General features: G+C 36.7%; 1 protein-coding gene across 1 annotated transcript in view; it reads right to left on the bottom strand.

Annotated features, from left to right (window-relative positions):
• The window catches only part of CCDC148 (coiled-coil domain containing 148), a 253020-nt gene that overhangs the window by 68273 nt on the left and 171734 nt on the right, over nucleotides 1-13013 (bottom strand). The window contains exon 11 of the mRNA XM_024735924.1: nucleotides 2869-3009. Coding sequence (XP_024591692.1) covers nucleotides 2869-3009 — 141 coding nt within the window. The remainder of the gene's footprint in view (nucleotides 1-2868; nucleotides 3010-13013) is intronic.

The following is a 13013-nucleotide window of genomic DNA, read 5'->3' as shown; positions in this document are numbered from 1 at the left end:
TGCAACTCATGTAACTGATAAAAAGAAATAATATTCAGAATTTATAAAGAACATCTATAGATTAAATAAAGAAAAAATAGACAGCGGACAAGAAGCATGAATAAGCAATTCAGAGAGGAAGAAAACCGCCCAATAAACATGAGATTTCCACTCACAAGTGACCAGGAGAATCCAATTTAAAACACTGAGATACTGTTCCCATTTAGCATATTGGCCAAAGTCACAAAGAATAGTTTTAATGTCTTATAGAGTAAAAAAAAAAAAAGTCTCATATAAAGTTGAAAACATACACATCCTGCAACATAGTGATTCCCACCCCAGGGACACCCTAGAGAAAGCTGTGCATACATGCCCTGGTCAATATGTACGAAGTGGCTGCTGCAGCACACTTTCAAGAACAGAATTTAAGAACCTTAAATGTTATCCACTAAAAGAAGGGATAAATGGTATCCTAGTTCTACAGTGGAACACTATATAGCCATTAAAAGAATAAACTAGCTCTCTGTGTATTAACATGGCTATATCTCAAAATGTAAGGGTAAATGGAGAAGTACATGCTGCAGAATAATAGTGTGGTAATATTCATGAGAGAAGTAAGAGAAATGAAATACATAGTAAAATATGTTAAAAGCAATAGACAGCCTGAAAGATAACAATAAAATTCATGATGGAGATTGCCTTTGGTGTGGTAAGAAGGCAAATGGTACTGAGTTAAGTCCTCAAAAGAAGACTTCAACTTTATCTATAAAATAAAATAAACCTGAAACACAATGAAAATGTCAACAGTTTCAATGCTAGGTGATGAGTACTAATGTATTTATTACATCAATCTCTATTTTAAACTTTTTTTCTAAATGTAAGAAATAATTTTTAAAAGAAAATAAGTAAAATAAAATACATGCCTCGGGCCCATACACTTTCAAGAGATTGACCATGAATTTGGCTTAGAGCTTAATTATTCCGTCCATCACTGTTTGTTTTGTTGTTGTTGTTTCGGTGTCAGGCCAAATTTCAAGCCAAATGTCAACAGCTTATCTGCAAGCTAACAAAGGTCTCTCTCTCATCTTTCAAAACACCTTTCTCTCATTTCCAGAAATCTAAGAGACTGAGGAGAAAACAGCAAGCAGTTTGTCTATCCATTCCTGTATAACCATGCCAATTCCCCAACTCAAATTTAATTTAACAATGAAATGCACTTACTTCAATTCTCAATACTTGAGTTACAAATTTGTGTATTCTTTCACTGTCTTTGTAAGTTCCCAGAAAGCGGAACTGTATCTAAATCTCTTTATATGGCACTTAAAATGACACTACATGCAAACAAATGCTTAAAAATATGGTACTTTTCATGATTATACTAATTCATAGAGAGGAAGGGCTATGAAAGGTGCCCAGGTAGATGACAAATCTCTAAGCATATGTAGTTTCATAATAGTTAATAATTGTTAAGTTTTCCCACAGAGATGTGTATAGTTCACCTATGTTATTTGAAACATGATTGATATTTATGAGTTTCTCTCTTGATGGGGACTTGATGAAACCACCCAACTTCCTTAGAAGTTAGACTGTAAATTATGTCTTCTTTGCAGCTTACTTTGTCAAAAATCATATAACTTCTCTACGTGTTGTTTTTTACACATGCTGACTCTACACCAATTTGCTGATATAAGAGCACAAAACAAGCAAGAATAATGGCAACTGAAGTATAAAGTGCAGAAATCTGACTTCTAGCTAAAAAACCATAGTGCCTTTTTTTTCCCCTCATGTTTAATTTTAAAGGAAAAACTTCTAGACAAGAGCTTCATAAACCTGGTTGACCATATAAAGTATCAACTGTGTTCACAAAAGCAAAAATTTACTCATCAAGGACTGTGAATTAGTCATTCTTAGCACTTTAAGCAACTCCAAAAGAAAACATTTTACGTATCATGCAGATCAAGCCAATACAGGTGTACAGGTTAATGGAAGTTCCTTTCATTATGTTATGGAGTTGATCATAAATTGCCTTTTGTGAATCATTTCCACAGAAGTCATAAAATCTTAAAGAAAAATATTTTTTACTGTAAATTCTATCACTTTTGTGGTGTGGAAAAACAAAATATCTAAACAAATATCCCATATTTTTAAAAAATCTCCTCTGAATATGTTTTACTTTCCACAGGTTGTCAGAAATCATTTTAAAGCTGTTAATAAGTGTTTTGGGGAATTCCCAGGTGGTCCAGTGGTTAGGACTCCACGCTTCCACTGCAGAGGGCATGGGTTCAACCCCTAGCTGGGGAACTAAGATCCCACAAGCTGCATGGCACAGCCAAAAAAAAAAAATTAAAAAAAATAAGTGTTTTGATTAATATTTTGAAGATTGGGAAACAAATGTTCGTTCAAAAGTAGATGATGAATTTGTATCAATATGAAAAACCAATCTAACACATAATAAATCAAGAAGTAAATTCTTTAAAGGGCCTTTTGGTATTCTATGAATTGTACTGACCCCAGTGTAATGTATTTTCCCAATAAGGACATCTTTTGATAGTCATTTGCTGTACTGCAGTCAACCAAAATGGTACCCCAGTACCTCTGGTTTTGCCATGTCCCTACTTAGTACACGATTTAACAACAATCACAAACCCTATCTTTTCTTTATCTACAGCATCTCTTCTAATCACATGTACTTGTGCTTGTGAAGGTCAATAAAGTGGGTTCTCCTCCATGTCTTTGAAGCTCAAATATATTTAAGCAAGACTCCACTAGAGCCTTATGAATCTTTCTAAGAACTGCTTATGAGGATTCCATGCCAAACACCAAGGTCAATCAAATCTCAATCAGGCAATTAAACATTCATTCACACATTCACAGCAACAGTATAAATACTTTTTTTTTCTTCTCTTCTCTTTGTAACAATTCCTTCTTCTTCCACTGTTTCTCTTTCTCCTCTTCCTTTTCTCTCCTTCTGGCAGAAATTTCCATTTCCAGTCTTGCTACCTCTTCCTGGTGGGCTCGCCACTGAAGAACCTGAAATAGAAATTCATTCTAATAACTATACACACTCAAGTGATTTCACAGATCACAAGGAGACTAGGTTCTGAATCGAGCAGTTGTCAAAGATTTTCCAAGTACACATTAAAATTCTGTGTGCACATGAGTGTGTGATGTATGTGTAAGATGTGTGTGTGTTAGTATTAAAAGGAGAAAGCAACTTTAAAATCACCTCATTCAGAGATTCTTCACTTGGATTCATGGAATGAAATCCTAAAGAGTCCGTGAACTGACTTCAAAGGATCTGTGAATTCTCGTATTATGGGAAAGTTTTGTGTTTTTGCACAGCTGTGATTTTCTGGAACAATAGTTCCAGTTTCTGGTCAACAGTTTTCAAATGGTCCTAATATCCTAAAACTTTTAAGAACTACTGATATATTTCATCCTGATTTTTGTAAGTGAATAAAATGAGCCTGAATGAAGATGAAAAAAATGTTAAGACATTTAAAAGAAATTTCTGGGTACTGACAGGTGTTACTGGTAGAAGTATAATTGGCACAGCACTTCTAGAGGACACTGGGCAATATGTAAATACATATCACAAGAGAAAACATGCATAGTCTTTGACCCACAACCCCACTTTGGGGAAGCTATTCAAAGAAGACAATCAACTGGACAAGTGCACAAAAATGTACCCATGAGGAATATTCACTGCAGTTCTGCTTAAACAGAAAAACTGGAAAGCGTCTAAGTGTCTGGCAACAAGAGATAGCTTAAATTAATTATGGTAACGTCATACAATGACTGCCATTGAAAAAGGATCTATATTTCCATATTCATCAACATAGAAAATATCCACAACATATTATTAGATGCAAAAAAGCAGGTGCAAAACCACATTTATAGTATGATCTCATTAATATAAATTATCATCTATGTATCTACACATAGAAAGAGATTTGGAAGGAGGTTTACCAAAACAATAATAATTGTTATCTCTGAATAGTAGCATTTCATGGAATTTTAAAAATTTATCCTTAAGCCTTTCTATGCCAAGTGACATTTTTACAATAAACATGTATTATCTTTGTAAGCAGTAAACCAATGAAACTAACAAAATAAAAACAAACACATGTTCCATGTACACACGTAGCTAACGAAGCAGAGAGGAGGGAGATGGAGAGGTATGCAGAAATTTGTTTTGGAAAAGGAAGAAACTAGCATTCTCAGTTTAACACCTCTTTGCCTTACATATTTGATATAAGCATGACTCATTACGGTAATATATAAAGTGAAAATTGAATAAATAAAATATCATAGAAATATGATGAGCTAAAATAACTAAATAGTTAAGCTCTTTTTGCACTTTCATTATTCAAAGTTTATTTTCTAAAAATATATTTTGCTCTATTTATCAAAATAACCAAGGAAATTCAGACCCTTGATTTTCAAGCACACTTAGGTTTCCCCATCTACTGCTTATCTTGGCCATATTTATCTTCTTGTTTTGAACCCTGTTCCTAGAATAAGATCATCTATGCCTTCTGTCCTGACCTCCTACTTCCCAACTATTCCTTTCTGTACCCACCTTCCATCTGCAACATGCTATATCAAAATCAAGTGTCCTATCAAGCGCTACCAGGGATCACTCTCCTGAATACCTAAAGGATAGTTTTCAGTCCCTCTTTCCTTAGCCTCATGGTTGGTACTTAACCCTGTCAACCATCTCTTCATGTTTAAAACTCTTTCCTTCCTCGGCTATAACACTGTTCTCCCCTGCTTCTCCACCAATGAATACTACCTTCTTCTCTTCTTCCTGCTTCTTGTGTCTACCCTATACCCCCAACTCTATTGCTATCCTTTCTCAACCTCAGCCTCTCTCTGTTCATTATCTGATGTGCTCATCCTCTCCTATGAGTTAACCTATCACTTCTGTTGGTCTGACTCTAAAATGTACAATAGCAACTCTGCATTTTTGTCTGCAATCCCATCCTAACAAATGCTTAAAGACTTTGCTGTATGTATGTGCACCCAAAACACAACATTTCCAAAATTAAACTCAACTTCTTTAACTTTGCCATAGCTTCACACCAAGCCCTGTGCATCTGCCTCTTCTTTCAAACAATCTTGTTTGTTCTGTGAAACCACAAGTATCTCTGTAGTTTCCATTTTTATTACTATGTACATCTATCAACATGACTAATTCTTTACATTTTACCTATTACTTGAACCAATCTTATATTTCTTAAGCTCAGATGAGCTTTTATTTATAACGAATCAGCTTCTAGACTATTGAATTTCCCTAAGCCACTTTGCTGTAATTTCCTAGTCCACCCAAAGTCTATGTGCCAAATGTATTTAGAACAATACCAGAAAGCTCATGGGGTGATGTCAATTTCTCCAAATATGACCTAAATAATTTAGCTTTCTCACTTCCAACCAATGCCCTACTTTAACCTAGCTAATGTATAATCTCTAGGTAGATTTTTTCCTGTGCCTTTCCTTATACCACCATTCTTGTTCTTAGCATCATGGCGTGACCCAAACTATTCCCCCACCTGAAATGTCCTCTGTTCCCCTCTATTTCATAAAGTGCTTCTTGGTCCACCACGTGTCTCACATTTTCCATGAAACATTCTCCAACCCACACTCATCTCTCTTTTATTTCACTTACCATATGATAACTGTTCTCTAATCATTTTGAGCATAATGTTTCTATTTTCATTTAGAGCAGAGTCCATGATATATACATATTTTGTTTTCCCCTTATACTGTCTAGCAGAGTGCTAACACATCATAGGTGCTCAATTAGTACCTATTTAATTTACCAAAATAACATTTTAAAGTGGAACCAAATAAATAAAAATAAATGATAGCATGAGAATATACCATATTGCAACACATAATGAAATAATGGATCCTCGTTCATGATCATCAATTGCTACTAAAAACTTCATTTTGACAGCTGATAGGAAACGTTATAATGGATGGATCAGGCTGACAACTGTTGAAAACGCTGAATAATCTTAACATCACAGAGAAACAAGCAGCCATTTTGGCATCCTGGTATAAGTATACAACATTCTCCTGAACCATTCTTGCCAAAATATGAAAATGAATATGATCAAATCTCTAGACCTATCTATCACTTTACAGAAAATTCAGTCAATGGAAAAACACATTAAAGAACACTATGGGAATACAAACAGCAAAATTGAAATTTGAAAAACTTTCAAGGATTTAACAAATTACAAGGAAAAAAGAAGGAAGGGAAAATATGAGTTAAAAGAGATTTAAGAAACATTATCAGCCAAATGCAATATGTGGATAATATTTGGTTTCTGATTTGAATAAACCAAATGTAAAAAAATTTTGAAACAGAGATATTTCAATATTGACTAGTTAGTTGATACTATTATGGAAACTGTTAAAGCTTTTAAGTACAATCATAGTATGGTTATTTTTTTTAAAGAGTCTTTAATTTTAGAGATATATACTGAAATACATATGAAATGATATGATATTTGGGGATTTGCTAACTATTATCCAGTGGGCATGGGAGAGTACGTAAGGGTATTTGACTGATAAGCTGATAATTGTTGAAGTTGAGTAATGATAGATTTTGTATGTTTTTACATTTTTCCATACTAAAATTTTTGTAAAAAAACAAAATAAACCATAAAATATAATGTATGTCCAAAGAGATTTGTATAATAAAAGACTGTAGTCTCAAGGTTCTCAGACAATGAGACCAGAGATGCAGTGAACTAATGTAAAGAAAAACAGCATACATTCATCCTTTCCAAGTACTGAGACTATTTCTATAAATTTCAGTTGAAAGAAGTTTGTGTTTTGGAACTAGTCTTATCACCTTTTGATTTAAGACTAATTTATGGGAATTATCATTGAATGACCTCTGCACATGTGATGTCATATGATTTATGAAGCCAAGTATAAGCAAATACTTATAACTGGTCAAGATTTCTGTTTAAAAAGGTAAGTATAGCAAGAAAATAACCAGATCAATAAAACTCAGGTAACCCAGTTTATCCAATTTACCCAATTGCCCTCTTTGTCATTTGCAAGTCTAAATGATATTTCTCCTATTCTCCAGAAAAGATAAGATTATGGTAGTTTTTTAAATGGGGCACATGCCATAAATCATGAAACAAATGCAAGTTTAGCAATCACAAAAGAACATTACCACAGTGGCAGTCAGGAGCGCATTATAAGGAAAGCATTATTTAGATTATTAACTACAGGACATTTTCCCAGTTCTTTAGTTAATACAGTCTTTGAATGAAACCTTAACCTAACAGAGAACAAATGAAGTTTAAAATATGTTCATCTGTTGCAAATAATAAATTAAGGATTTAAAATGAAAATGGTTAGTACTATTACATGTATCCCTTGCTCTTAATGTAAAAGTTAAATGGTTCAAGGGAAATTAATTAACATACATATTTTCAGGGTGAATAAAGTACTAGAAAAACACAAAATGAAACCCATGAAAACTTCAAAGGCAATAGTGGAAATTAACATCAAGGCAACAATATTAACACAATTTTACATCAAAACTGAAAGCTTTGAAAATAACTCTAAGTGGCAATGCAGTATAAAGGAAATGAGTATTGAACTGCTGGTCAGAACACCAGCTTTTTCATCTTCTCTCTGCCACTAACGGACAACAATGTTACTTTGAGCAAATGGCTAACCTAGTTTTCTTGCATGTTAAAGGGGAGGACTGGATCAGGTGAGTTCTATACTTAAAGTCTTTAAGTCCTAATATTCTGATTCTATTTTATATTTTCCTTATATAGAGAGACCACAATATGGCATGCTCTGCAACTGTCTTCTTCAAGCAAAATGAATTGCAATGAGGAACGTTAGTGTTTTATAAGCCTGTTAAATAATAACAGACAATTAAACATTAATTGTGAATTCTATCTGCCATTATTTATGGACCATTGTATCATGTGTGTTGTTTTATATGGGAAAACTACCATTGACCAGTGCCTGTAACTGATGATTATAAAATATTAAAAACTGCCATATATGAGGCTTATTGTGTGCCGGGCGGGCCTATGCTTTATAAAGGCATTAAGCACATGGTGTGAAGTAATCCTTGAAACAAGCAAGCTATCTTCTTCACGCTTCATCTGGCTAACTTCTCCCTATCCTACTCAGCCCTAAGCTTAGTCATCATTTGCTCCAGGAAGCCTTCCCTAAGTTACCACGTTCAGGTCAGCTGCCTCTTCCCTACTTCCCTACTTCCCCAGCACCTTGTCCCTCTCCTGTATTACAGCACACATCAGCATGGAACCATGTGGGATTTGCCTATATCTCACACTTGGCTACAAACTTCTTAAGGGCAGGGACCAGATTTGTTTTATTCATGGGCTGTCTCCAGAGCCTTGCATGGCATCTGGCACATAGTAAGGGTTCAAGAAATACTTGTTGGTAAATGCATGGAAAAGTCTCTGAGACTATGCCTGTCAGTTAGATTGACAGTATTTCCCTTTCTCCCCACTGGATTGGTCTTTGGAAAGAAAGGTACCCTCTTCAGACATGCTACCATTTTCTGATTCTTCCACCCTGTGATGACGGATCCTTGCTTTCCTGGTTATAGCTGTTTCCAGGATTCCCAAGCTCCACCTCTGATTGCCTCAGGGAAAATATCCAGAAAACCTTGTCAGGATTTTCAACAATGAATTCCTATTTCTAGCAATGTTAGAGGACGTGTCCAAAAAAGTGTCAAGCAAATCCTTTTCTGTCTTCTCCTTAAATGTTTCTATAAGCTTTTAAATTCAGTTCAGCTGAGTAAACTTCCAATTTTCATTTTATTAAATCTTCAACAGTGTGATAGTTCCATTAAATTTTGCACATGTCCCACCATTTTTCAATATTACTTAACTAAGCTTTTTTATCTAATGTGTTCCATTTATGTTTAAACTCCACTCATGAAATACAGTACCTGTGATTTCGCATACATTATTAAAGCTTTCTATACTCTTCTTAGCATTTTTGCTTAGCAGAAAGATTTGGCTTTTCCTCTTGGTTTCACAATTGTCCCTTGGTTTCTTGGGTGACTTCATAAGTGCGTTATCTTTTATTTACTTTGCGGTACGCGGGCCTCTCACTGCTGCGGCCTCTCCCGTCGCGGAGCACAGCCTCCGGACGCGCGGGCTCAGCGGCCATGGCCCACGGGCCCAGCCGCTCTGCGGCACGTGGGATCCTCCCGGACCGGGGCACGAACCCGCGTCCCCCGCATCGGCAGGCGGGCTCCCAACCACTGCGCCACCAGGGAAGCCCCATAAGTGCATTTTTTATCACCTCTCTTTGATAACTACTTTCCATTTTCTGTGACTTTTTATCAGCCATTTACAGAATCTCAATGATTATGCACTATTATCTTGACTGTTTCATGTCCTTTTCTTTTCAAATAAAATCTTGCAAAGTTTCATTTCATTGGGTCCCAGAGGGTCTTAACCTTAGTGTAAAACAAGACTTGCAGAGGAAGAAACAAACTAAATGTTAATAAGTAGAAAACTATCAACATGACATGCTACCATTTTCTGATTCTTCCACCCTGTGATGACGGATCCTTGCTTTCCTGGTTATAGCTGTTTCCAGGATTCCCAAGCTCCACCTCTGATTGCCTCAGGGAAAATATCCAGAAAACCTTGTCAGGATTTTCAACAATGAATTCCTATTTCTAGCAATGTTAGAGGACGTGTCCAAAAAAGTGTCAAGCAAATCCTTTTCTGTCTTCTCCTTAAATGTTTCTATAAGCTTTTAAATTCAGTTCAGCTGAGTAAACTTCCAATTTTCATTTTATTAAATCTTCAACAGTGTGATAGTTCCATTAAATTTTGCACATGTCCCACCATTTTTCAATATTACTTAACTAAGCTTTTTTATCTAATGTGTTCCATTTATGTTTAAACTCCACTCATGAAATACAGTACCTGTGATTTCGCATACATTATTAAAGCTTTCTATACTCTTCTTAGCATTTTTGCTTAGCAGAAAGATTTGGCTTTTCCTCTTGGTTTCACAATTGTCCCTTGGTTTCTTGGGTGACTTCATAAGTGCGTTATCTTTTATTTACTTTGCGGTACGCGGGCCTCTCACTGCTGCGGCCTCTCCCGTCGCGGAGCACAGCCTCCGGACGCGCGGGCTCAGCGGCCATGGCCCACGGGCCCAGCCGCTCTGCGGCACGTGGGATCCTCCCGGACCGGGGCACGAACCCGCGTCCCCCGCATCGGCAGGCGGGCTCCCAACCACTGCGCCACCAGGGAAGCCCCATAAGTGCATTTTTTATCACCTCTCTTTGATAACTACTTTCCATTTTCTGTGACTTTTTATCAGCCATTTACAGAATCTCAATGATTATGCACTATTATCTTGACTGTTTCATGTCCTTTTCTTTTCAAATAAAATCTTGCAAAGTTTCATTTCATTGGGTCCCAGAGGGTCTTAACCTTAGTGTAAAACAAGACTTGCAGAGGAAGAAACAAACTAAATGTTAATAAGTAGAAAACTATCAACATATATTTTTTCCTAAGGGACAAAAGTTACAAACCTATCAGTCTCTTTTATTTACGAAGCTGACAAAGCCAGATTGTATAATGGAGACAGAAAATGGGGTTAACAGTCAGGAAATCACTTGCCTGCTGGCTATGAGATCTAGGGAAATCATTTCCCATTTCTGGGCCTCAAATCCTCTTTGAAAAATGAAAACTAAATCGGTTTTTCAAACAAAGGGTTACAACACATTAGTGGATAATGAAATAAATTTTATGGATGGGAACTAGCATTTCTTTATGGAAGAAAATATCAGAGAGCATCTCATGTCATTACAGTAATGCTGTTTCAAGAAATTTTAATTTCCATTGTGTGTATGTATCTGTGTGTGTGTGTGTGTTGTGTGTGTATTCATTTGTGATGTAAAATACATTTCTCACTGTAGGTCACAGTGAAAGAAGCTTGAAAAACACAGCAGGATGTTCTCTATAATCGCTTCCAATGCTGAGAGTCTATGGCTCTCTGATATAAAGACCAAAGCTACTGTATTGCCATCATTAAGCCACAGTCCTTATTCCTTCTATAATACAATCAACCCAGAAGCATGATGAGAGAACCCAGATTTTGAAGTCAGAAACCTTGAGTCCTACCCCTGTGACTTATTAATAGTATTCCCTGGGGTACATTGTTCAACCACCTGTAACTCCGGAATAATGTAAAATGGGATAACAATGACACACACCTTACAGGACTGCTGTGCAAATACCATCAATTTGCACAAGCCAGAAACTCAGGAATCATCCTGACACTGTCTGTCCCTGACACTCCACATATAATCCATTACCAAGTCCTGTAGACTGTGCATCCAACTATCACTTGCACCCACATTCGATTCTATCTTCAGGGCTCCCATCCTAGAGCTACCCAGATATATCCTGCATCCACTCTGGTTTCATTCCCTGCCCACCCCCCTATCTCACTTCCTACACTTTCAGTCGTTTCCAGCACTCTTGGGGTGAAGTCTGAACTCCGAACTATGGACTACAAGACCTCTAGGGTTTGGTCCTGCCTATGTCTGCAGCCCCAACTCCTAACCTCATACCAATCACAGACTCACCCTCTTGCTCCAGGAGCCCTGGCCATCATCCAGCCCCTAAACAAGCCACATTTGCTCCAGCTACATGGATGTTGAACATGCCATTTCCTTTGCTTGGAATGCTCCTCCCCTCCTCTTTGCCTCATCCACACATTTTCCTAACCAATACTTAGTCCCAGATTTCAGCTCCAGTGTCTGTCAGGGAAGCCTTACCCACCCACCCTATAGGAGATAAAGCCCTCTAGCTGCATGCTCCCATAACATTGTTTACTTTTTCTTCAATGTACTTATCACAGTTTGAAACCAGACATTCAGTTCTGTGATTGCATTACCAGTGTCTGTTACCCCACTAGACTGTGATCTCCATGAAGAAGGGACCATATCTGATTGGCTCACCATGGTATCTCCAGTGCCTTACACACCACCTGACACCTAATAGATGCTCAATAAATATATCTGAATGGGTGAATAAATGAGATAAGAAAGCATAAGTGCTACACAAATGTTTACTATATTCCTGGATTGCTGCAATTGCTTTCCAGCTGACTTTCCTGACTTCAGTGTCATTTTGATTCAACCCATTCAGTAGATATTTGTCTATTGGATTTTCACATATTTTTGCTCCCTTACACATGATTCTAATAGCAGTGGCTTTGCATTTGCCACCATTTCAAGTGGCTCCTATGGCCATTTATTTATTTGGACATCACCTTATTCAAAGGAGGACTCAATCTTTTAAGGCATATGTGAACTTGACCTCACGCATATGACTTTATTTCCTATTACTCCCCAGAGCAAATAGGCCAGACCTTCCTCTTCCTCCTGTCTCTTCCTCTCTTCTCTACTGCTAGACACCCATGTTTATCTCTGTCACTGGTCTTTGCCCAAGAAGCCCTCACTCCTGCTCATCTGTCCTTCAGGGTCATTCAGGGCCCCTTCCTAATGACTTCTCCACCATTTGTCAATCCAATCTCTGATGTGCATCCTTGATAGTGTCTACAAATAGATGACATCCAAGCACTCTTTAACTACCTTGCTTTATTTTCATTCCACTTATCACTATATAAAATTATATTATTACCCTAAGATTTCTCAACAAAAGGAGAATTTTTTTCTTTCTCTTATATCTATATGAGATGATGGACAGCTAAACCTATTGTTTAGCTATTGTCATCATTTCCAATAAATGTAAATCAAACCATCTTGCTGTACACCTTAAACTTATACAGTGAGGTATGTCAATTATTTCTCAATAAAACTGGAAAATATTATATTATTGATCAGTTGATTTATTTTCTTATCATTGTTTCTCACTATACTTAAACTCCATGACAGCAGAGACTTGGCCTTCTTTACTTTCTAACCCCACTCCTGGAACAGTGCCTCACCCAAAGTAGGTGCTTAATGAATATTTCTT

The sequence above is a fragment of the Neophocaena asiaeorientalis genome, unplaced genomic scaffold (genome assembly GCF_003031525.2).
Source record: "Neophocaena asiaeorientalis asiaeorientalis breed wild unplaced genomic scaffold, Neophocaena_asiaeorientalis_V1.1 scaffold72, whole genome shotgun sequence".
Lineage (NCBI taxonomy): Eukaryota > Metazoa > Chordata > Mammalia > Artiodactyla > Phocoenidae > Neophocaena > Neophocaena asiaeorientalis.
Note: the sequence above shows the minus strand (reverse complement) of the source record. Positions and strands in the feature narration are given on the sequence as shown.